The 23,363-nt window shown below is 47.5% G+C and overlaps 1 protein-coding gene across 1 annotated transcript in view; it reads left to right on the forward strand.

Annotated features, from left to right (window-relative positions):
* The window catches only part of Tmem132b (transmembrane protein 132B), a 260,166-nt gene that overhangs the window by 104,137 nt on the left and 132,666 nt on the right, over positions 1-23,363 (forward strand). The window contains exon 3 of the mRNA NM_001190352.1: positions 1,628-1,774. Coding sequence (NP_001177281.1) covers positions 1,628-1,774 — 147 coding nt within the window. The remainder of the gene's footprint in view (positions 1-1,627; positions 1,775-23,363) is intronic.

The following is a 23,363-nucleotide window of genomic DNA, read 5'->3' on the forward strand; positions in this document are numbered from 1 at the left end:
AGGAGAGGGGGTGGCAGATGAGTGACATTGGGGCCTCTGGGGGTGTGCTGTCCAGGCTAGGGCTGCGGTTGTCACAGGGAGAGAGAAGGAGGCAGAGTCCCATCTTTGTATTTGATGTATACACAGAGGTTGGCATATCTGAGCATACTCCAGACTCTCTAAGGCAGGGGACAGAGCCAGGCTTCAAGACAGGTCTGGCACCTAGCCATCACCCATTAACACATATACCACTCCCTCTCACATTTCAGTCACTCCTGGGATGGGTCACTTACCTGTGTCCTCCCTCCTTATATAATTTTTCATTGTGGTTGTTCATAATTTAGTGGCTATGTGTTGGGTGTGTGTACTGTGGTGCACACATGGAGACCGGAGGACACACTGCATAAATCTGTTCTCTCCCCCCACCATGTGGGTCCCAGAAGTTGAACTCAGGTCTCCAGGCTTGATGGGAAGCACCTTTATCACCTGAACCAGTTTGCTCTCGCCCTTGCCTCTCTTTTTAATATTAAGATAAAATTCTCATAAAATTCCTTTCAAACCCAGTGACAGAAAAACGGAGGTGCGTAGCAACATGCTGTGTAAAAGGCACGTGTAAAAGGGACAAGATTCGTTTATTTGCTTATTTATTCTTAAGACAGGGTCTCCCTGTGTAGCCCAGGTTGGCCTTGAACTTATAGCAATTCTCCTGCCTCAGTTTCCCCAGGTCAGGGTTTACCCATGGAAGCCATCGCCCATGGTCTGGAACATATCAGCATTAAATTTTTCCTCTTACATTTATTTATTTATTTTGGATGTGTGGAGGTGGGCACCCGGGCCGTGAGGGTGTGCGGAGGTCGTGGGTTCTGGATGCTGAACTCAGAGCATCTGGCTTGGCAGGCAAGTGCCTTCAACCACTGAGCCCACTGAGCCATCTTGCTGTCCCTGAGATCAGTCTTAGAGGAAAGCTATTCATAACCTCTCTTCGCTCTAGCCTCTAGCTTCCTGGGAAGGGAATCTCCATGTGATACTGATAGAGATGCTGTCTGAGGAGATACCATGACCAAGGCAACCCCTATAAAGGACAACGTTTAATTTGGGGCTGGTGTACAGTTTAAGTGGTTCAGTCCGGTATTATCATGACCTGAAGCATGGCCGTGCCTAGGCAGACATGGGGTGGGGGAGGAGCCAAGAATTCTATGTTTGTTTGTTTGTTTATTTATTTATTTATTTTTTCGAGACAGGTTTCTCTGTATAGCCCTGGCTGTCCTGGAACTCACTCTGTAGACCAGGCTGGCCTCGAACACAGAAATTCACCTGCCTCTGCCTCCCAAGTGCTGGGATTAAAGGCGTGCGCCACCACTGCTCAGATGAATTTTATGTCTTGATCCAAAAGGTAGCCGGGAGGATGATCTCATTCCACACTGAGTGAAGCCCTAACATAGGAACCCTCAAAGCCCACCCCCACAGTGACACACTTCCTCCAACATGGCCACACTTCCTAAGAGTGCCCCTCCCCCTGGGCCAAGCATTCAAACACACAAGTCTATGGGAATAGGGGGAAGTCTATTCGGATCACCATAGTGTCTCTCATGGCTCTGGCCAGGTGAAGCCTATTTTCTCATGAGTCTACTTTCTTCTTATGTCATAGAATCAAGGCGGCTGCAGGTGTGAAGATAACGGCTGTGCGGGTGAGCCACGAGGACCAGTGGGCAGTGCAGGAGGAGATTGAGCAGGACGGTACCCAGACCACGGCTGTCCTGTCCTGCATGGGCCACCACCCGGACACCCAGAGCAGGTGAGCCCCGTGATGTGTGGTTTACTAGAGCAAGGGACAGAGAGACATGCTCAGGATGGCGGGTGGACCTTCCTTCAGCGGCACCAGCCTGGGGCAGCCACAGCAGGGATGCACAGCAGCTCAGAGCATCCTTTATGATTCCATGCACCGTACATAGTGAGGCTGCCTGTCTTTCGTTTATCACAGTTTAGAGTCTGACAACCATATTGTTATTGCTGTTGTTTCGATGAAGAACTGAAGGCTGAAATGGTAAGAATGGATCAATTAGAGAGTCAGAGGGAAAGTACTTTTTAAAAAGCAAGCAGGGTGCTCACAGCTATCCGCTGTCTCTCATTGCATATTTTTCTTCAAAAATTTAAAATTATTATTTTTATTAGTTATTATTATTAGTGTGTGCACCTGTTGGTCCGTCTGTGTGTCATGGTGCATGTGGAGGTCAGAGGACAGCTTCTAGGGGTTGGTTCATCATCTCCTATGGGCCCTGGTGCTCAACTCAAGTCCTCTGGTGTAAGAGACAAGCACCTTAACCTGCTAACTTGCTGAGCCATCTCTGGCTCCTGGCTGCTTAAACGAACCTTTTCTGTTGTGTTGAACCCATTTCTCAGGGTGGGAGTAGAAGTGGGGTCCGGGGTGGGGTGGCCGTGGATCCAGAATCTCAAGTCCGGTTTCCTTGCAATCTTTAGAAGCTGGCCTGGGAATAGGGGGAGTGGTGAGCAGAAGGCAGGGAGAGGGGGGCGAGGGCGGGGCGAGGGAGGGGCTTGACCACCTCAGCATCAGAGAGTAGAAAGATCCCTGACTCAACAAGCCCCACCCTTTGCCACATCTATTCTCTCCCCTTACCGAGCTATCTGTCTGTCTGTCTGTCTCCCCCCTTGAGCCAAGGAGCAGTCCTGGTTGAGTGACTGCTGACCCTGCCATCAACTCAGATGCTGCCCAATGCCCTGGTCACTGAGACACGCATCCCTGTAAATCCACCTAGACTCTTCTCTCCTCTCTAGCTTTGGGTCTTTTGGTGCCCAGGAGATACATGGGCCTTGGGGATGAGTCAGCATGGGTCATGAGTGGGGTCCTGTGAGAGTGGAGGCTGAACTCTGTCAATGGACTTGCCCGGTGTGTTCTGTCACCTCTCATGTGACCCCAGACAACCCCAGAGCTGCACTGTGCTGCCTGTGACTGTCTTCCAGGAGGAAGAATGACTCAAGCTGAGTGGTCTGATGCTGGCTATGACACCTCCCACTCAAAACTCCTCAATCACACCCTAGGGCAGATAGTGTCAGGGATGGAGTGTGGGCTGTGACATCACATGACCAGGGCTTCCCTGGATATCTGAATGTGCCTGCCAGGCGCCCTAGGCCATGAGTTGTTAATATTGGCTCAAGGGCTTCCAGCTGCAAAGGTGCCTGTAATTGCTCCAAAGTGGTTGCTGTAAAGGGATTCACGGCCTCCCATAGCAAAGACAGAGGTGTCTGTTTTCACAGTTGGTTCACAGCAGTATTCTTGGGCATCTTCCATGCTGGTGTCTTCATGGCTACTAATGGTGCAGCTCATCCATGCATCGCAGACTCATGCAGCAATATCTAATTATTGGGAAGAAGTGAAGTGTCACCTCCTGACACCACCCCAACTCCCCCCACCCCCAAGCAGAGCTTTGGTTTAGATCTAGGTAACAGAGAGTGGAACCCCTGCCTAGGCGCAGGCTGGCTTGGGAGCTGAACTTCCTGTGTTGCTTTCCAGCTGTGTAGAAGGCAGGCTTTGCTGCCAAGGCATGAGGGGAGCGAGAGGACAGTTAGTGGGCACAGGTGGCCATGTTCTTCAAAGATGGGCTCTGCCCAGGCCTGTAGCTCGATTCTGTTGGCCCAGGGGTCTGCTGAGTTTAATACCCACAGTGGGAGGACACATCTCCCTGTGTGGTTATCCAGGTAGTGCCCCCAAGTCCCATGCTGACAGTGGTCTACATCAGAAGTGGGGGTTGTCCCCCACAACCTGTCTCTCCACCCCCTCTAGGGTCCTCCATTCCTTCTTGGGAGCAGAGTAGTGGCCAGGAGCTCTTAGTGTCCCTCTGACCACATAGTCACTTTAGGGCAGTGCTTCTCAGCCTCCCTAGTAGTGTGACCCTTTCATAAAGTTCCCCATGTTTTGGTGACCCCCAACCATAAAATTATTTTCACTGTTACTTCATAACTGTTATTTCGCTACTGTTATGAATCAGAATGCAAATACCCCTGCTTTCCAATGGTCTCAGGCGACTTCTGTGAAAGGGTGGTTCAACCCCCAAGGGGGGTCACGACCCACAGGTTGAGAACTGCTACTCTAGGGAGAAGTTGATTTTCCTGGTTAAGTCTAGCATGAGCCCTGGAAAGGATGTCCTGGGCTCTTCCTGGAACAGCTCGGATCATATGTCCATCCAGACTAACTCAGAGCTGGGGTTTGGATCAGTGTTCCCAAGGGCTTGGGCAGATTGGGGAAAGGGAGGGAGATTGGGGAAAGGGAGGGTTGTCAGTGGTCATACAGTGGGCCTTCAGAGGCCATGAACACTGATGGTGACATGACTTGGAGGGAATTGCCCCTGTAAGTGCAATGTCACTCAACCTGACATTGGGCTGGAAGAGACCAAGAATGCTGGGCTTAGGAAGATGGTCTCCATGGTGGATGCAGAGGAAATGAATTTGTTGAGATGCTCCACTGGCTCTGAGTGACAACATATTGTTTGTGTGTGTGGTATATGGGCATGTGTGTGCACTCAGAGGTGTCCTGTTTTCATGATTCCCTTGAGACAGGGTCTCTCACTGAACCTGGCTGGTGGCCAGCAAGCCACAATGATTTAGTGTCTCCACAGTGCTTGGGTTACATGCCCAGCTTTTTATGTAACAGGTGGGGGGTTCGAAGTCAGGTCCTTATTATCCTTTTGCAGCAAGCCCTCTTGCTTATTGAGCCTTATCTGCAGCCCATGGTCTTGTTTTCATGGAAAAAAGTGCTCTGCTTCTCAGAAGTACTTGTCACTTTTTGTTTTTGTGATTTTTTTTTTTCTTTTAGAAGAAATTTAAAAAAATGCTACATGGGAAAGAGGAAGCCATTTTGCAAATGAGATGGGCTTCCCCCCCAGTGACTTCTCTGTGTATGTGTCTCCTTCCTGTTCTGTGTTTAAACGCCCCCCACCCCCAGCAGGGAGCCCTCCTCCAGCATGACAGTCTCATACCTATGAATATCCTTCTAAAACCATTACATAATTGAATATCCCTCTGAAACGATTCCATAATCTAAATAAATAATTGCTTCTTTTTCTATGTTGGTCTCATTGTGGAATCAAATGAGGTGTGAAATACAGGCTCACGTAACCGAGTCTGCTGGCAAGCAAAGCGAATGTATCACTGGCAGAACACCCCGCAGAATGCTGTAATCTCCGAATTGTGACCACCTCAAGTGGAATTGAGGGTTTAATAGGGAATAATGTACAAACTGCCTGAAGTCCCGTGATAAGAATTAAAAACGTGTTCCGTGGGAAAGGCCCAGCGTGCTGCACGGCGGGGGCGGTAAAGGTCTTCATTTGAAATATTCTAATGAAGGCTCGTGGGGAGGAGACCCAAGCTGCAGAGACACGGACTGCAAGATAAACATGGGAGCTGCCAGCAGAGGAGAGATTAAGAAAGCAAGCAAATTTGGAAGTGTTTGGAACAGATAACGGGGAGCCCAAGGAAATGAAAGGGAGACGAGGGTCTGAGGGCATGAGATCGGGGTAGGGTGGGGGGTGGGGCTCCCTGGGTGACTGACCTGTTAGTTGGAGCTCAAACTGCAGGAAATAACTGCCACTTGGGGTGTGTGTGTTTTCGTGTGTGTATGTGTACATGCATGTAGAGGTCACAGTCAATGGTAAGTGGCCTTCTCAATGGATGTTCAACTTGATATATATATATATATGTATGTATATATGTATATGTGCATATATGTATATATATTAGAATGATTTATTTTTATTTTATGCATATGAATATTTTATATGCATATCTGTATACAATGAGCATGCCTAGTGCCCTTGGAGGCCAGAAGAGGGCATCAGAGCCCCCCCAGATTGGAGTTACAGATGGTTGTGAGCCACCATATGGATGCTGGGAATAGAACCTGGGTCCTCTGGAAGAGCAGCCAGTGCTATTTGTTTGTTTGTTCGTTTCTCATATATTACATCCTGACTGGTTTCCCCTTCCTCTTTTCTTTGCCTCACCTCTCCCCCAGATCCACTCTCCCTTCATTTCCCTTCAGCAACCCTCTGGGTTCCGCCTCTTCGCTGGGAGTGTCCAGATGCTGCTGGCTCAGAGAGGACAGGGCAAAGTCTGGGACAGGTGGGGTCCACAGACTGCCCCTCCCTCCAGAGCATCCAACATTGCTGTTTGCCAGGTCAGAGGGTAAAGAAGAGTTCAGGAGGAAAGCTGTGGTTCCATTTCTTTTGATTTCTCCCTCTCAGGGTATCCAGGAGCCTCTGCCTATCAGGCTGAAAGGATGAAGGATGTGGGGGAAGACCTTCTCTGAGAATCTCAGTGTTAAGGCTCTTTTAGACAAAGGTTTCTGATGATCTTTAATGAAGAAGTTCTCTGATATGATCTTAGCTTGTTCATATTTCCTTTCTTGGGGTGGGCATTTACTTTCAAGAACCAAGAGTTCTATAGTTTTGGGGAAGTGGGTGAGACTATGCAGGGTGGGCAAAGGTCATTGGCTGAAGGCTAAGGCTACAGAAATGCCTCATTTGCATGGGAAAGAATTCTGGGTGCTGTGCTATGTGACTGACTACCTGTGACCACCTGGTCGGGGATCTCCAGGTTACTTGCTCTGAGGCAGGGACAGAAACAAGGAGGGAGATGGCTCCAATCCTGCCAGTCTCAGGATGAGATTCTGATCTCAGTTTTTGAGATTTCTAGGGTTTAGACATGTTCTACCTCTTCAGTTCCATGCCAATTCCTCTGGTGGCACGGTCCATGTGCACTACAGGGTCTGTTACACAGGGGCCTCTGATGTCATACTGCTGGTCAGAAATTCCTCCTGGATTCTGTGGGTCATGATGTGCAAAGGGCAAAATTGAAACAGGACTGGGTGATGGGGGACATGGGAGAGAGCAGAGGTACCCAGGGACATGATCAGTGAAAGGCCTGTCTGGGGACATTAGTCCAAGGTGGGAAGAATGGGGCTTAGCCATGCAGGGGTCTGAGGAAGAGCTTACCAGGCAGGAAAGAACAGGCATGAAAGGCTGGGATGGTAGTCTGTGCAGGCTGGACACATTCCTACACTTGATCTTAGCCAAAAGGCCAAGAAGCAATGGCTGGACACATTCCTGAAACCACATGCAACCCCCAAGTTCCTCTCTGCCTCCTTTGTCTTGTGTATCTTACCAGCAGGTCCCAAAACCCTTATTACCTGCTGAGTGCAGGTTTGGGGTCTGGTGACAAGCTGTCACAGGGAGAAAGAGTCTCTATTCTCTGAAGCTTACTTACCCATGGTTCATAGGGACAGACTCTTGTTGAAAGCATTGTGGTTCTTTTGTGTCCAGAGGCAATAAGTACCAACAGGAGAACAGGGCAGGGGACAGCCTAGGATCTGGAAGGTTCCTTTGGATAGGTGGGTGGAGAAGGGCTTCTCTGAGGAACAGAGCTCAGAGGAGGGGTGGGATGGGTGTGGGAGAGATGAAGGAAAGGCTCATTACAAAGCCCTCAGGCAGCCAACTGGGGCATGTTCCGGGGTCACCAAAGAGGTCAGGGACACTGTTGTGCAGGTAAGGGTGGGGATACCTGGCTAGCAAGGTGGCCAAAGGTAGCATTCTCCCAGGGCTTTATGTCTTTTGAAAAGACTTCAGATTTCATTGCGACTAGGCTGGGCACCACTGTGGGATTTTGTAGCCCAGGGTATAAGACCTGCCTTACATTATGAGAACCACTGCCTGCTATGAGGACTGACCAAGGTCAGAGCCCAGGGGACTGAGCAGGAGATCTATTGTCATTCCTGAGACTTAACCAAAAAGGAGTGCACCTCCCTGCTCACTATTATGGTAATGAGAGGGTCCTTCATGCTTTTGATAATACAGAAAAAAAAAAGAACCCACCAATATATGTAAATGAAGTAAATGGCTGTTTTAGTCAGTGTTTATTGCTGAGAAGAGACATAGGCAACTCTTTTATAAAAGAGAGCATTTCATTGGGGGCTTACTTACAGTTTTAGAGGGTTAGTATGAGATTATCATGGTGGAAAGCCAGCAGGCATGGTGTTGGAGCAGTAGCCAAGTACTTTATATCCTGGTATCCTGGTTTGTAGTAGCAGAGAGAGAGCGTGCGAGAGAGAGAGAGAGAGAGAGAGAGAGAGAGAGAGAGAGGAGACTAGGTCTGGCAATGGGTTTTTGAAATGTCAAAACCCACTCCTAGAGACACCTTCTGTAACAAGGCCACACCCCCCAATCCTTCTCAAACAGTTCCACTAACTGGGTACCAAGCATTCAAACATATGAACCTGTGGTGGCCATTCTCGAACTACCATGGATGGCCGAAATGAAGAGGGACAAATGGGTCAACCCTGGGTGCTTCAGCAGAGAGACATCTGTCTTCTGGTCAGGAATTCTGAAGAGCATGGCTATGCAGAAGGCTGAGAATGAGAATCTGGAATGGAAAGGAAGGATTGTACTGAGTGTTCTATGTGAGTGCTGTCACTGTAATGAGCCTGGTGGTCACACAGTCCATCAACATCCTCTTCCATCTGACTCCATCACAGACTGGTGTAGTGAGAATTTTGGATATTTGGTTTCTTTAAAAAAAAAAAAGCACAGAAATGTTATAAGACTATGTTTTTGTTTTAATCCCAGGTATAGAATATGGGACTGCTTCAGATTGTCCACAGCAGCTGACTATGATTTGCCTCATGCTCTAGCATGGGGGTGACTTTGCCAGCTGCAGCTAGTTTCTGTGATTGTGTGATGTTTGGAATTCTGGAGACTTTTCAGAGGATATATAAATGCTAGGGCCTGAGAGGTAGGGTGCGTTGTTGGTTGGTTGCTGTTGGTTGTGGCTTGTTAAATAGTTATGCTCAAAGAAGGAACAAGAAGGGGAAGGAGAAGGAGAGGAGGAGGAGGAGAAATAGTAGAAGAAAAAGAAGTGAAAGAAGAAGAAGAAGAAGAAGAAAGAGAGGAGGAGGAGGAGGAGGAGGAGGAGGAGGAGGAGGAGGAGACTTTCTAACAGTGAAAATCAAACTTGTCCCAAAGAACTCAATGCCCCTAATCAGCAGGAGTAGTCTAACAATAGCACCACCTCCTTTTCCCTCTATCATTTTTTCTCTCCTATTTACTGTTTGTTAGAGAGTTGAAAGGGTGGAAGGAAGAAGAGCCTACAAAATAGGCAAAGACAAGCTACAGACTGGGGTTTCCAGGATGATGGCTTTGGGGGTGCCAGTAACATCAGTGGCTGAGTGCCTTAGTAGTACATCTTGTCCTGTATATGACTAGCAGTAGAGGTGGTCATAGTGATGAGGTAATAACTGGTTAGTATGGATAATGGCTGGAAGCACAAGTCCAGGGGCTTGTAGGGGGGAGGACAGGTAGCTAGCACCATGGGATTCTTGGGACTTGGGTCTCATTCCAGACAACTCCAGGAACTTGCTGTGATGCCTGATAGCTGTGTGTGGAGAACTGGGGTGCAGCCATGGGTTCTGGTACCTCTCTGGCTCTGTAGCATGGGTCAGTCTGCTCTGCCCGGCAGTGCCTGGTGTGTGGTTGGGCTGGGCACAGGCTGTTTGGGGAATTACTTTTGTTAATCCTGTGAGCCAGAGGTGCCATCTTCATGCTCAGCCAGGCTGGCTCCAGTCCCAGCTAGTGATGGGGACACATGTGCGGGCCATGTTTTAATTGGAAGATAGCCACTGTGATCATGTGGATCGAGGAAAATGGAGCCAGGAGAAAGCTTTACTAGAGGTGTGTGTGTGTGTGTGTGTGTGTGTGTGTGTGTGTGTAAGCACATGAGCACAGACTCCCAAAGAGGCTAGACGAGTGTGTCAGATCCCCTGGAACTGGAGTTACAGTTGATTGTAAAGCACACAACGTGGGCACTGGGAACTAAACTCAGATCCTCTGAAAGAGCAGCAAGTGTTCTTAACTGCCAAGCCATTTCTTCATCTCCTCTAAATACTTTAAAAATAAATGTTTTAAAGGGAGATAAAGCACAACCCCCAGACATGGTGGGCACGAGGTTCCTTTTTTTTTTGAATGTCACAAAGTTGGATGTATAAGATGGCCAGCACCCAAACTGAGACAAGATCACTGGTTCTTCTCTAGGAGCCCCCATTGTTGCCTGTCTTTCAAGTGGTCTCTCCTAAGATGTATGGGAATCACTTTGCTTGGATGTAGACATAAATGGACCCACACAGTATGACTGTCCTGCACTTGACTGCCCCTATGAACTGTACCCTTGACTCACGACTGTCCTCACGACTCTTCAGCTTTGTGAGATACATCTACGCCACTGTGTGTTTCTTCTCAATGTCCAGTTACTTTCTGTATCTCTCGGGGTACCAGGTTGCTTTTGACCCTAAAGCCAGGCTTGTCTCTAGAGCACAGCTATGTTTGACTATAATTTTGCTGGATGTGGGTGTTTTAGCGTTTTCCTTCTGTGAAGAGACACCATGACCAAGGCAACTCTTACAAGGACAACATTTAATTGGGGCTGGCTTACGTGTTCAGAAGTTCAGGCGATGATTATCAAGGAAGGAACATGGCACCATCCAGTCATGTGTAGTGCAGGAGGGACTGAGAGTTTTACATCTTCATCTAAAGGCCATTAGGAGAAGACTGACTTCCAGACAGCTAGGATGAGGGTCCTAGAGCCCACACCTACAGTGACACTCCTATTCCAACAAGGCCACACATCCAAATAGTGCCACTCCCTGGAGCAAGCATATTCAAACTCCCACAGTGGGTTTTGAGAGCCACCAAGCTGCATCTGGTATTTGACAGAATTTGAATAAAAGCATCTAAGAAAGAGAGACTCAACAAATACCTTAATGTAGTACCCAGGGTTTTATCTACCCTTTACTTGGGAGGAGCTGCTCTGACGATCCTGGGATGGGAGGGTGTGTGATCCTACTTCTTTGGCGTGGCCATGGTAAGGATGTCCACAGTGCTGTGTGTGTGAAGCTCTGCCATATGACCTCAGTACAGGAAGGATGCTTCAAAGAATAAGGGTGGTCATTGGTGGTCCCCCCTCGTGGCTGTTATGAATGCAGTTGTCACAAACAACTCTTATACATATCTGTTTGAACACCTATTTTCTACTCTATAGGTGGAGCTGTGTGTCCAGCTTAACACATTAGACTGTCTCTATGGCACCTGCCTCATTTACATTCCTATCAGCCATGGAAGAGGGATCCGAGTCCTCCTCATCCCTGGGTAGATAAGGAAATAATATTCCCTATGTGAGAAGGAATGAAATATGAGCCAAAGCAATAGCAAGGAGGTATCTGGAAAACGATGGAGAAAGAGCTAGGGTGTGGCTCTGTGGCAGTAGAGACTCCCGCCTAGAGTGCCCAAGTGTGGGGGGCTGGGGGTGTGGCTTAGGGGTCGAACATCTGCCTAGCATGTACAAGGCCCTGGCTCTCATCCCTAGGACACACACACACACACACACACACACACAGAGAGAGAGAGAGAGAGAGAGAGAGAGAGAGAGGAAATGCTATAGAATGAGGGACTAGATGAGGCAAAGGTCTTCATATTCTGTTTAAAGAGATTGTGGGAGTGTCTAGAATAAGCAGGTCCCCCACAGGGACAGGAAGCAGTGTCATGGTTGTGGAATGGGGTGGGGTGATGAGGAATGACTGAAAATGAGAATAGAGTTTCCTTTTGGGGAGTTGAGAAAGTTCTAGAAATAGAGGGAAAAAACATACATGAAGTTGCACATCCCTGAAGGTACTTGTGCCACAGTGGCTAAGATGGAGAACATATTACCAAGGTGAGAAATGGCAACAGGACTGGAGAGGTGGCTCAGTGGTTAAGGGCACTGGCTGCTCTTACAGAGGACCTGGGTTCCATCCGCAACACGCACATGGCAGCTCACAACCATCTGTAACTCCAGTATACTAGGAGCTCCAGTGCCCTCTTTTGGCATCCGTGGGCACTGCACTTTTTAGAAGGCCATGCTTACCGTCTTTGTTTGAGTGTGCATTCTGGTTAGGTTTATGGATCTGCTGCTGGTGTTTGGTGGGAGGAAAACTCCTGTCCTTTAATTCCTCTGCTGTCGGGAAGCAGAATTAAAATTCCTCTTCCTTTTCGAAAAGCTATTCAGGTAGGAAATGATGGATGTGAAACTCTGCAGTTAAACATCGGTAGATGCAGAGATAGATCAGACACCATGATAGATCGGCTGTCACTGGCATATTGCTACCAGAGGGAAGAAAGTGGTGTTTAATCACTTTCGAAAAATAAAACAGGGATGATGGATTTGACAGCTTTTGCTGTGGAGTGACTCATTAGGGCCACATCGTTGTTTGTTGTTGTCCCTCATTGAAGAAGCCAGGGTTCCTTGTCTCACTCTTGATTGAGGAGGACCTGCAGAAAAGACATGATTGTTACCTTTAAAAATCCTAATGTGACCCATGGTGGCATAGGGCTCACCCTGTAACCCAGATTGGCCTTGAATCCATGACAATCCTCCAGCCTCAGCCTCCTAAGTGCCGGGATTACAGGTGTGACCATCCACGCCTGTTGGAGGGTTAGCTGTCAAGTGCCGCCCCACTGTTGGACCTGCTTGAAGGGAGGCAGTGTGGTTGCGTGGTGACGATGGATTTGATGGCCAAGGCCTGTGTCCAAAGTCACCAGTCCATAGACGACCACCTTAGTTGGCTTGTCGATGAGTGTCTCCCCTCGCCCCCTCCCCCCGCACCCCTCCCCCTGCTTTAGGTTCAGACTTGAGCTGGGGAGATGGTTTAGTGGGTAGAGTGCTTATCCCAGGAACATGAAGACCTGAGTTTGGATCCCAGCACCCACATAACTTTGGACATAGTATCCCATTTTACAATCTCAGCACTTCTATGGAGACAGACCACCCTGTCTGTCTGGCATAGCTACCCTGCTGTTCATGGCAACCAATAAAAGAGACCCTGACTCAGACAAGGTGGAGGCTGAGGGAGGACTAACATCTGAACTTGTTCTTTGATCTCTGTTCACATGAGGGTCCCCGCACATCTATGCCCAACTGAATTCACGCACGGAGTTTGAAAAGCAGACTTGACTAGAAGCCTAATTTCAGGGGTTTCAGAAGAAACCTGAAATTGGCAATGCTGGGTCTGGCAAGGCTTGAATTTGACTGGTGTAGCTGACATTGGATAACCCACTCAGATGAAGCCCAGGCTCTGGTTTGCCACCTGTCTTCTCTGCTCCCTACCCTCCAGAAACCACCCACCCACCCACCCACCCACCCACCAACCAACCAAACAACCAGGACTGATCATTTGCTACTCTTTCTTCCAGTAACACTGTACCCAGGACAGGGTATTTTTGTATCAGTTTCTTCAACGGCAAGGCAAGGGGAAATTTTGCAAGATCCAATAAATGACTTTTTTTTCTCCTATGAAAAGCATTTGCAACATCATCTGGCATAGAATAAATGTCCTGTGAGCATCTCTGAAATTAACATCATTAGTATCCACGTCTGTATCCAAAGGGGGTGGGAAGGTGGGCAGGGAGAGTGATGGTTTCCAGAGAGATGGGAAAGCGCTTCTCTTTGCAACAATGAAGCCTGTCCCTTTGATTGATAAGCAAATAAAAGGTTTCCATTTAGAAAGAAACAATGGAAAACTGCAGTAGAAGCTAACCACAGCCCCTTTGTTAGCAACTGGAATGAGGTAGGAGAAAGGCTGGTCCCTTGGGGCATCAGGCTGGGGCCACCAAAGCTTTCAGAATAACATTCAAGGAACTGGTTCTGATTAGGTCACTTGGGGCTTAAATGGGAATTCTGTCTCTTTCACCTGATGGTGGAAATCAAATGAGGCAGATGGAGTGTGGTGGAGGCAAGCCTTTAACCCCAGCACTCCAGAGGCAGAGGAAGGAGGATCTTTGTGAGTTCAAGGCCAGCCTGGTTTTCATAGCAGTTCCAGGGAATTTCAACTCTTGGTAGATCCATAACCCCCTAAGAACTTCAATCCAAATGTAGGAGTTTTAAATGACACTTTTCTCCCAAAGCATATATATTTTTTTCTAACCCGAAACTATGCCATAGGATTTTCAATAGGATTCCAGATCTTGTCTGTTTCTCCATGACAGTAAATAAGGCACATGCTTTGTTGGGGAGCCAGGCTGGGACTTACTGACAAGGAGATAAAAGGATGACAAGGTGTTGGGAGAAGAAAGAGCTACAAGCCTGCCCCACCTCCAGTTTCTGGAAGATGGCCTTGGAAATGGAGAGCCAGTGGAGAGATTGGATTTTGAGCCATCCAGGGCACTCAGTACTATGGGTTGAAATGTTACCCAGGAACTGGGGAAGTTTTGTGACATTTCTGGAATTTCCTAGAGATTTCTGTCATTTAAACTTATGTTCTTTGTAGTCAGAACTGGGTTTACTGTACACCCTGTTATTTATCTAACCATGTGACCCTCTAGACCTGTGACTTGGCTTTTGTGCCTCACTTTCTCATCTGTATCCCAAGGAGGGGGCAGAATGAGGTAGAAAGTTCAAGCTAAGCACGTGGAGGTGTTTTCTCTGAGCTGCATCTTCTGGTCTGTCCTGTAAACAGAGGGGAGTTTTATAGGTAGAAATGCCGGTTTTGTATGACTTTCTTACCCTTATATACATTTAGTTTAGGCAGAGTCCTGAGTGCCTTGAACTCTCTATGTAGCTGAGGATAACTTTGAACTTCTGATCCGACTACTTCAACTTCCCAAGAGCTGGGATTATAGGTGTGTGCCACCATACCCAATTTATGGGGTGCTTGAATGTTAGTGAGGCCAAATGCTGAGTGGGCCAAATGAAGCAGACCTGGGTGTCTGAGTGGACCCTTAGTCTTCAGTCAACAACTCTCGGTTGTGAGAAAGTTGGTCAAGTAGTGGATGTGGTTCCCAGTTTCTCCGTTCTCCTCACTGTCCATAATGATCCTCTGGCTGGCTGTTCAGCCAAGGCTCAGGGGAACCTTCACTACTGAGTGTGTTATGCTGAGAGCAGCACATCTCTCCCTGTCTTGAGCTTATCAAGTCTTCCCTATTACTTTTGTCCTCAAGAGCAGGATGGGGGCTCAGCTGGCTGGTCCTTGAATTCCACACAACAGGAGATACAAGTGTGTGGTCCACAGGAGTCTCTCCTAGTTCATGAAAAGACACAATTCATTGTTAAGGTCCTGGGAAGCAGGCTGGGGTGGCAATGTCCAGGTCTGTGAGTGAACTATTTCTTGGGCTTTCTTTGGCCATGGATGCTGTTTGGCACAGGGGGGAGGGGGATTATGAGATATTAATTACTGGGAACCTTAGCAGGGCTGCAGCAGGCTAGAGAGATGAGGAATCAGGGAACACAGAAAGAGAAGGGAGCCCCTCACCCTGGAGTCTGGTGGAAGCCTGTCATTAGCTGGATGTTGAAAAGTTTTAGTACAGCTAATAAAATTTGCTGTGAGAAGGGACAATATTTGCCAAGAGGTGACAATATTCTTATCACACAATGCTATTTGAAATGGAAGTGTTAACGTGGCAAGGACCTTAAGGCTTAAGGCCCGTGCATATGACCCACAAGAGAACAGTCTTCCTTTTCTGGATGTGAGCCTGTAACCTTTTGAGAATCCCACCGAGTTGATGAGCTCTGCTTAGACACAAGCAGTGTGGCCTGATTCCCTCATGCAGGGCAATCTCATTAGCCTCTGATCTTGTCCAGGGCATGCCTGGAATCAGCCTAGGATCTAGAAACGCAATAAAATAAGCATCCTTTAGAAATCCTTTGAACAATGGAATTCCAGCTTTAGAAACCGGCGGATATACAGGGCTATTGTTGGTAAGACAATTTCAGGAGTAGAGCTATAGATCAGTCAGTAGAATTCTTGCTCAGCTCGCACAAAGTGCCCAGTTTTAGCTTCAGCACCCAGGCAGTATACACCTGTGATCCCAGCACTCCAGAGGTGGAGGTGAGAAGATCAGAATTCCAACGTTTATCCTTGGCTACATACCGACTTTGAGGCCAGCCTGGATGGACTAAGACCTTTCCTCAAAACCAAACCAAACCAAACCAACACATTCCCTATTGAGAGCGCTGCCCCTGTGACTGGTGTGTGAGCTGTTTTGTTGTTGTTGTTGTTTGTTTGTTTTTGTTTTTGCAGTGTCTCCCCCCCCACCCCCAACCCCCCATATTTAATTTTACATCAAAACCTTGCCTTCATAAGTTCCAATTCTTTCTTCTGATTAGTCCTGAGATTCTTTTCTAGAAGAGAATGAGAACTTGAGTGTGGGTCTAGGGTACCTCATAGACCCAGTGGTGGCCATATCACAGTCTCCTGTTGCTGCTACTGGGTCACTGATTCTCTTCGGGACTTGCTTCTGACTGCCCTCTCTATGATGACCCGATGTCTTAGGGTTTCTAGTGCTGTGATGAAACAGCATGACCAAAGCAACTGGGATGGGAAAGAGTTCATTTGGTTTATGTGCCCTGAGCCATGGACCACTGAAGGAAACCAAGGCAGGAGTTCAAAGCAAGTGGGAACCTGGAGGCAGGAGCTGATATAGAGGCCGTGGAAGGATGCTGCTTACTGACTTACTCCCCATGGTTTGCTCAACCTGCTTTCTTACGGAATCCTGGGACCACTAGTCAAGTGCGGCACCATCCACAGTGGGCTGGGCCCTCCCTCACCAATCACTAATTAAGAAAATTTTCCAGAGGCTTGCCTTCAGCCAGATCGGATGGAAACACCTTCTCAACTGAGGCTCCCTCTGCTCAGGTGACTCTACCCTGTGCCAAGATGATGTAAAACTAGCCAGCCCACCTTTCCATCCCTCCAAGGACTCTTGGATGTGGAGGAAGCAACTTCAGATCACATTAGGGAGCATGGGGTACTCAGGTGATGGGGTTGGCTTTTGGCCCATGTTCTTGCTATCGGTTTTCTAATACAAAGTGGGTTTACCTTCGGCTTGAATGGAAGCGTTATAATTAAATGTTTTTAACCAAAGTGAACTTACAGCTGGTGGTGGTTACATTAAAAAACAAAAAACAAAACAAAAAACAAAAAACAATAAAAACAACAACAACAACAAAAACTGTCAGCAGCTGCCACTAGAGCTAAATAACCCATTGAAAGCACAAGAAAAAAAAATTTAAACTCTTAAAAATCTGTTAACAATGGTAGACTTTATTTTACTTGTTTTCTCCTGTGGCTTAGTGACAATAAACAGGGAAGCAGCGCGTACCATGAAGTGGAGCCAGGTGGGAACGATGGGCAGGATGAGGCTGGATTTCCCAGCCTCTGTGGTAATTTGTTCGGCTTGCCTTGACTGTGGCTGAGGAGTTCTGTGCTTACGTGGCGTGTCCGTGGATTAAAGAAGTGCTCTTTATTATTTTCCAAGTTTTCCCCTTGCTGTGGAAGATGGAGTTAGACCCCCCCATGTTGAATGCACCTGTAGAACATGGCTCAGGAAAACCTCCTCCTTATCCAAAAGACACTGGACTTTTTTTTTTTTGTTTTGTTTTGTTTTGTTGTTTGGTTTTCTGAGACAGGGTTTCTCTGTGTACCTCTGGCTGATCTGGAACTCTCTTTGTAGCCAGGCTGGTCTCGAACTCAAGACATCCACCTGCCTCTGCCTCCCAAGTGCTGGGATTGAAGGTGTGCACCACCACCAGGGACACTGTAGTTTTTAAGTCCAGGAGGCATTCTTATTGACTTTGTTCTCCAGGAACTTGACAGCAAGGGAACAGTGATACCAGGGAACAGAACAGATGGGGGACACACTTGGCTGCTGTTTTTTTCTGGTACCTTGGTCTTCTTCTCTGTTTCTTATAATCTATTGAGAGCGGTTTTCTCTCCTGCTCTCTCTCTCTCTCTCTCTCTCTCTCTCTCTCTCTCTCTCTCTCTCTGTCTGTCTGTCTGTTTTATCATGGGTGTTTATAGATGGAATCACAAACCTTTGTAAACCTTCTGTGTGTGTGCAGTCATCAATGTGCCTGTACATGTATATGTCCGTGCCGTTTTTTAAAAAAAGTATCTCTGCCACCTTAATAGAGGTCAAAAGGAAACTGGTAGAAATCAGCAGAGGTGGCTCAGCAGTCAGAGCACTGGCTGCTCTTGCAGAGAACCTGGGTTCAATTCCCAGCACCTGCTTCGTGGCTCACAACTGCCTGTAACTCTAGATCCAGGGGATCTGAGAGCCGTTCTTGGCCTCGGTAGATACTGTACTCATGGGATACACATAGGCACATATAGACTCATAAGGAAAATAGATGTGAAATAAGACAAGATATTGCTAATATTTTCATATCACCACACATAGATTCTTTCCCCCCACTCTTCTGCCTCCACACCCTTCCATCTGGCTTCACTCTTTGGTGCCTCCCCTGTTCTGTTTAGCGGTGTTTACCGCAGGTAAATCATATCAGTTTTTGTTTGTCTGAAAGTGCTTTTATTTCATTTTTATCCTGGAAGGGTATCTCCCTTGCTTAATAGAAATCTAAGCTGGCATTTATTTTCCTTCAGCACCTTGAATATATCATTATGCTGTCTTCTGGCTTAGACTGTTCCTGCCGAGGAGTTACTGTCAATCCAACTTTCCCCTCCCCCCCTTGAGGTAATTTTTCTTCTGTGATTGCTTTTTTGAAAAATGAAAAATTTTGAGGTGTAATTTTGATACAATAAGACACATCCATTGTGAAGGGGCACGCTCACGAGTTTTGATGGATTCAGTCACCTGACTAGCCTGGGGAAGGTGCCGTGAAACTGGGATGACTTTCTCACCTTTGTGCCGGCAACTCTTCCCCATGTTCACTCTCAGGTAACATGTACACTGGAGAGTGTGCATGTACACATGCACGTGTGTGTATGTGTGCACGTGTGTGTGTGTGTGTGTGTGTGTGTGTGTGTGTGTGTGTGTATGTTTGGGTTCCTGTGGAGGCTGAGGTCCATACTGGGTGTATCTTCCTCTGTTGAGCTTCACTTGTTTTTGAGGCAGAGCCTCTCACTGGATCTCACTGATCAGGTAAGATTGACTGGCCAGCAAGCCTCAGAGATCTGTCTGCCGCCCTTCTCCATGGTGTGCATGGCTGTGCCCGGCTTTCTTGTGCCAGTGCTGGGGATAGAACTCAGGATTTCATGGTTGGGTTTCGCTGCTTTACTGAGATTTCTCCCTAGCTCCCTTTTCTAGAGTTTAACAGAGATGCAAAGACACACCTGGCATTATGACGATGCTTTCAGATTTAACCGGCCACTTAGAACAACCCAGAATCACCTAGGTACATAAGTGTACATATGTGTATGCACATTTGTGTGAGGGTGCATCTGTGTATGGGTGTATATGTATATGCATGCACACACATATATGGGTGTTCGTGTGTGTATGTTTGGGTCCCCGTGGAGGCTGAGTGACCCTGAAAATGATCCTGAAGATCTCACAATAGTGTCAGGAAAGCAAGCAGACTGCAAGTGGCCTTAAAGACAGCAGAGGGACCACCCTTACCACAAGAGTGAGGAAACCAAGGCTTAAAAAGATAGGCACATGACAGGCTGCTGGCAGACGTGAGCCCAAGCTATCTCCCAAGAACAGTGCCTCAAACTAAGCTGAAACTGTCACCTATGGGTGTATATATGTACATGTGACTATGTGGGTGTGTGTGTGTGCACATGTGTGGGGGTGTGCATGCATGTATGCATGGATGAACATTTTGGTTGTGGTTATGCATGCATGTGTACACATATGCATGGTGTGCACTACTCTTTTTTTTTTTTGGTTTTTCGAGACGGCATTTCTTTGTGTAGGCCTGGCTGTCCTGGAACTCACTCTGTAGACCAGGCTGGCCTCAAACTCAGAAATTAGCCTGCCTCTGCCTCCCAAGTGATGAGATTAAAGGCGTGCACCACCATGCCCGGCTACTTTTTTTTTTTTTTTTGACTCTGCTGAATACTTGATAGAAATGACTCAAGAGGGGAAGGTTTCATTTTGGCTCACAGTTTAGGGGACATACATGCATTGGGTGAACTGATACTTTGAAGGGTGGTATTGGCTTGGTTAAAATATGAGCAGTAGTGTTTGAATGCTCAAGGGATTTATACTGAGGGCATGATTTTATTTTATTTTATTTTATTTTATTTTATTTTATTTTATTTTATTTTGAGACAGTCTCTCTCTATTCTGGAACTCACTCTGTAGACCAGGCTAGGTTCAAACTCGCAGAGATCCATCTGCCCTCTGCCTCCCAAGTGCTGGGATTAAAGATGTGCCCATCACTGGTTGGTATGGTGTGGATTTTAAGGGAGCACATGTGGTGAATTGTTTTGTAGGTTTCTGAAGGGGGATGATGTCTTCTGCTCCTTTGTTCTTTTCTTCCTCCTGTAATGCTGACAGTGTCAGCTTAGTTCAAGGCACTGTTCTTGGGAGATAGCCTGGGCTCACGTCTGCCAGCAGCCTGTCATGTGCCTATCTTTTTAAGCCTTGGTTTCCTCACTCTTGTGGTAAGGGTGTCCCTCTGCTGTCTTTAAGGCCACTTGCAGTCTGCTCGCTTTCCTGACACTATCGTGAGATCTTCAGGATCATTTTCAGGGCCACTCAGAACTATCAACCTGAAATTAACTCAGACATCGGGAACCCCAGGGCAGAGCAGAATGTCTCTCCTGGTGTTTCCCAGATGGCAGGTCAGAGATGCTTTGTGAAGCATCCGGGCTCTGTGACCACATGTGTTTGAAAGGGACTTTGGATTCCTATGTGCGCATTTATATGCATGTGTGTGTGTGTGTGAGTGTGTATGAGTGTGCATGTGTGTATGAATGTGCCTGTGTGTGTGTGCATGTGTATGGTTGTGTGTGTGAGTATGCATGTGTATCAGTGTGCATGTATATGGTTACATGTGTGTGCATGTGTATGGTTGTGTGTGTGAGTGTCTGTGAGTGTGTATTGTATGGTTTTATGTGTGCATGCATGTGTATGTATGTGTATGAGAGTGCACATGTGAATGGTTGTGTGTGTGATTGCATGTGCATGTGTGTGTGAGTGTGCATGTGTATGGTTTTGTGTGTGTGTGTGGTTGTGTGTGAGTGTGCATGTGTATGGCTGTGTGTGTAGTTGTGGGTGTGCATGTGTGTGAGTGTGCATGTGAATGGTTGTGTATGTGTGTGTGAGTGTGCATGTGTATGGTTGTGTATGCGTGTGTGGTTGTGTGTGTGTGTGTGTGCGCAAGAAGATAAGTGTGTGGGTTCTTGAGCTCATGCCCCGGGATGTCAGAAGAACATAGGAAGTGTCTTCCTCCCTCAGTCTTTCTGCCTTCTCATTTTGAGTCTCTCACTGTACCAGAAGTCCAATGTTCAGACTGAGTGAGCTCATAGGGTCCACATGTCTCCACCCTGAATGCTGGGGTAACAGGCATAACCATGCACAACCATGCCTGGCTTTTTACAGGTGCCAGAGGCTCAAACACAGGCCCCCATGCTTAGAGAGCAAGTGCCTGAACGAGCGGCCTCTCCTCCCTTCCCCCAAGGCCTTATGTTCTACATCCTTCATTCACTATCTACTCTTGGAGGTTCCCAGTGCACATGAGCTTATTGAACATTCCCCTTTTGTGGGGGGCAGGTGACTGTCACCAAAGCCCAGAGGTGGCAGAGAGCCTTAGGATGGTGTGTGCCGACTCTGTTTGTCACCATGCCATGGCCAATCCCAGTGCCCTTTGGGTTGTCCCTGCCTTGTTAATCACTATTTGGGCAGGTTGTCTTCATGATCTTCCCCAGGAACAGGGCCAGGCCCAACAGAAGACGGCCCTTGTCCTCGCTCAGTGTCTTATTATTTTGCTCATGCACGTGGCCCTGGAGAGCTGAATGGAGCTTTCAAGTAGGGGCTTGTTTAAACAGAGATGGGGGTGCTCTGGCTCAGACCCACCTATGTAGATGATGCCCTGTTATGAATGCCAAGTTGCCATTAAAAACCATGGCAGCCTGTCTTAAAAAAAAAAAAGCTGGTGTCTGGAATAGACCGGCATTGAATTCTTGTCAGCTGAGCTCTCCACTGCAAGCCTATATGTGCCAGCAACTGCACAGAGGGAGGATGAAGGGGTACTCACCTAAACCAGATGTTGTGTGTGCATGCATGTTTCTGTCTACTCTGTCTCTCTCTGCCTCTCTGTCTCTGTGTTTGTGATATTTCTGATTATCCCTATCATTCCACTGCCAGCTGGGGTACCAAGAGTTAGCATTCCCTTGGTATTGCAATTAATTGGGAGTAGGGGCCTGGGTGATATTTGAAGGTCTTTCATATAGGCTATTTATGATAACAAGGTTTTTTTTTTCTTCTTAAAGCTTAAAAGAGAACATTTCTGTCTATAAACATGACACAAAGGAAGAAAAGGAGACTGTCCCCAAAGTATGTGGAAGCAGCTGAGGGCATCCGGGTCCTTTGCTTCCTTTTTATTTTTATTTTTTTTCTTTCTTAAGGAGCCCATAGGACATCTTGATGGGTGCCAGTTTCCAATCAGGATGGAAACCGTGAAACAGCTCTGGGTTAAGAAGCGAGGTCTTAAAAATGCCATGCTCGGATACTTTTCCTCCCTTCTGTGAAGCTAACAAGAGACCTTTCAATGCAGAGGTTGGAATGATTCGATGCTGAATTGTACTCATTAAAAGCTGAGACTACACCTCACCATGCCAGCCCCCCCGAGCGATCCGAACAGAGGGCTCCTTGCGTATTAAAAGAAATAAGTACTTTGAGTTTAATAGAAAGGCAACAGCCGGCCATTGAAGGTTCTAGGGAATTCTGGAGCGATTCCTAATTGGGAGGTGGGGGGTCCGAGTGGGGGCGGCCTCTGTGCATTTGAACAGTAAGGACAATGAGGTAGGAGGATGTCTGTCCGGGAGGTAGAGAGGGGAGAATAAAGCAGGGGTCAGAGGGAGAGAATGGGGAAGGAGGGTCTGCAAGTTGAGAACCAGTAAAATAAGGGGATAGCAGCCACCTTGGGAACTGCAGGCTGCCGGGTGGTGAGGGGGGTAGAGCCTGATACTTGAGGAAGTTTGTGGGAATCACAGCTTGGGCTCAGTGACTAAAGGGAATCAGGTTTGTAATTCTGACTGGTCCAGGAAGGCACAGAAGGGCTGGGGGTAAGGGGTGGGAGTAGATGTATGTGTGTGGGGGCTCTACTGAGGGACACAGAGAGATTTGCCAGCTAGGCTAAGACTGAGGTTTGTGTAAGAAAATAATTTCATCAAGCAAGGAAGTGCAGGGTGATTCCTCTCTCTCTCTCTCTCTCTCTCTCTCTCTCTCTCTCTCTCTCTCTCTCTCTCTCTCGTGTGTGTGTGTGTGTGTGTGTGTGTGTGTGTGTGTGTGTGTGTAGTGTCAGCCAGTGAAGGAGGACCTGTGTTCAATGCTCAAAACCTAAAAAACAAAACAAAACCCGAAATCCAAAAATCTTGGGTGTGGCGGTGCTTGCTT

The sequence above is a fragment of the Mus musculus genome, chromosome 5 (genome assembly GCF_000001635.26).
Source record: "Mus musculus strain C57BL/6J chromosome 5, GRCm38.p6 C57BL/6J".
NCBI lineage: Eukaryota > Metazoa > Chordata > Mammalia > Rodentia > Muridae > Mus > Mus musculus.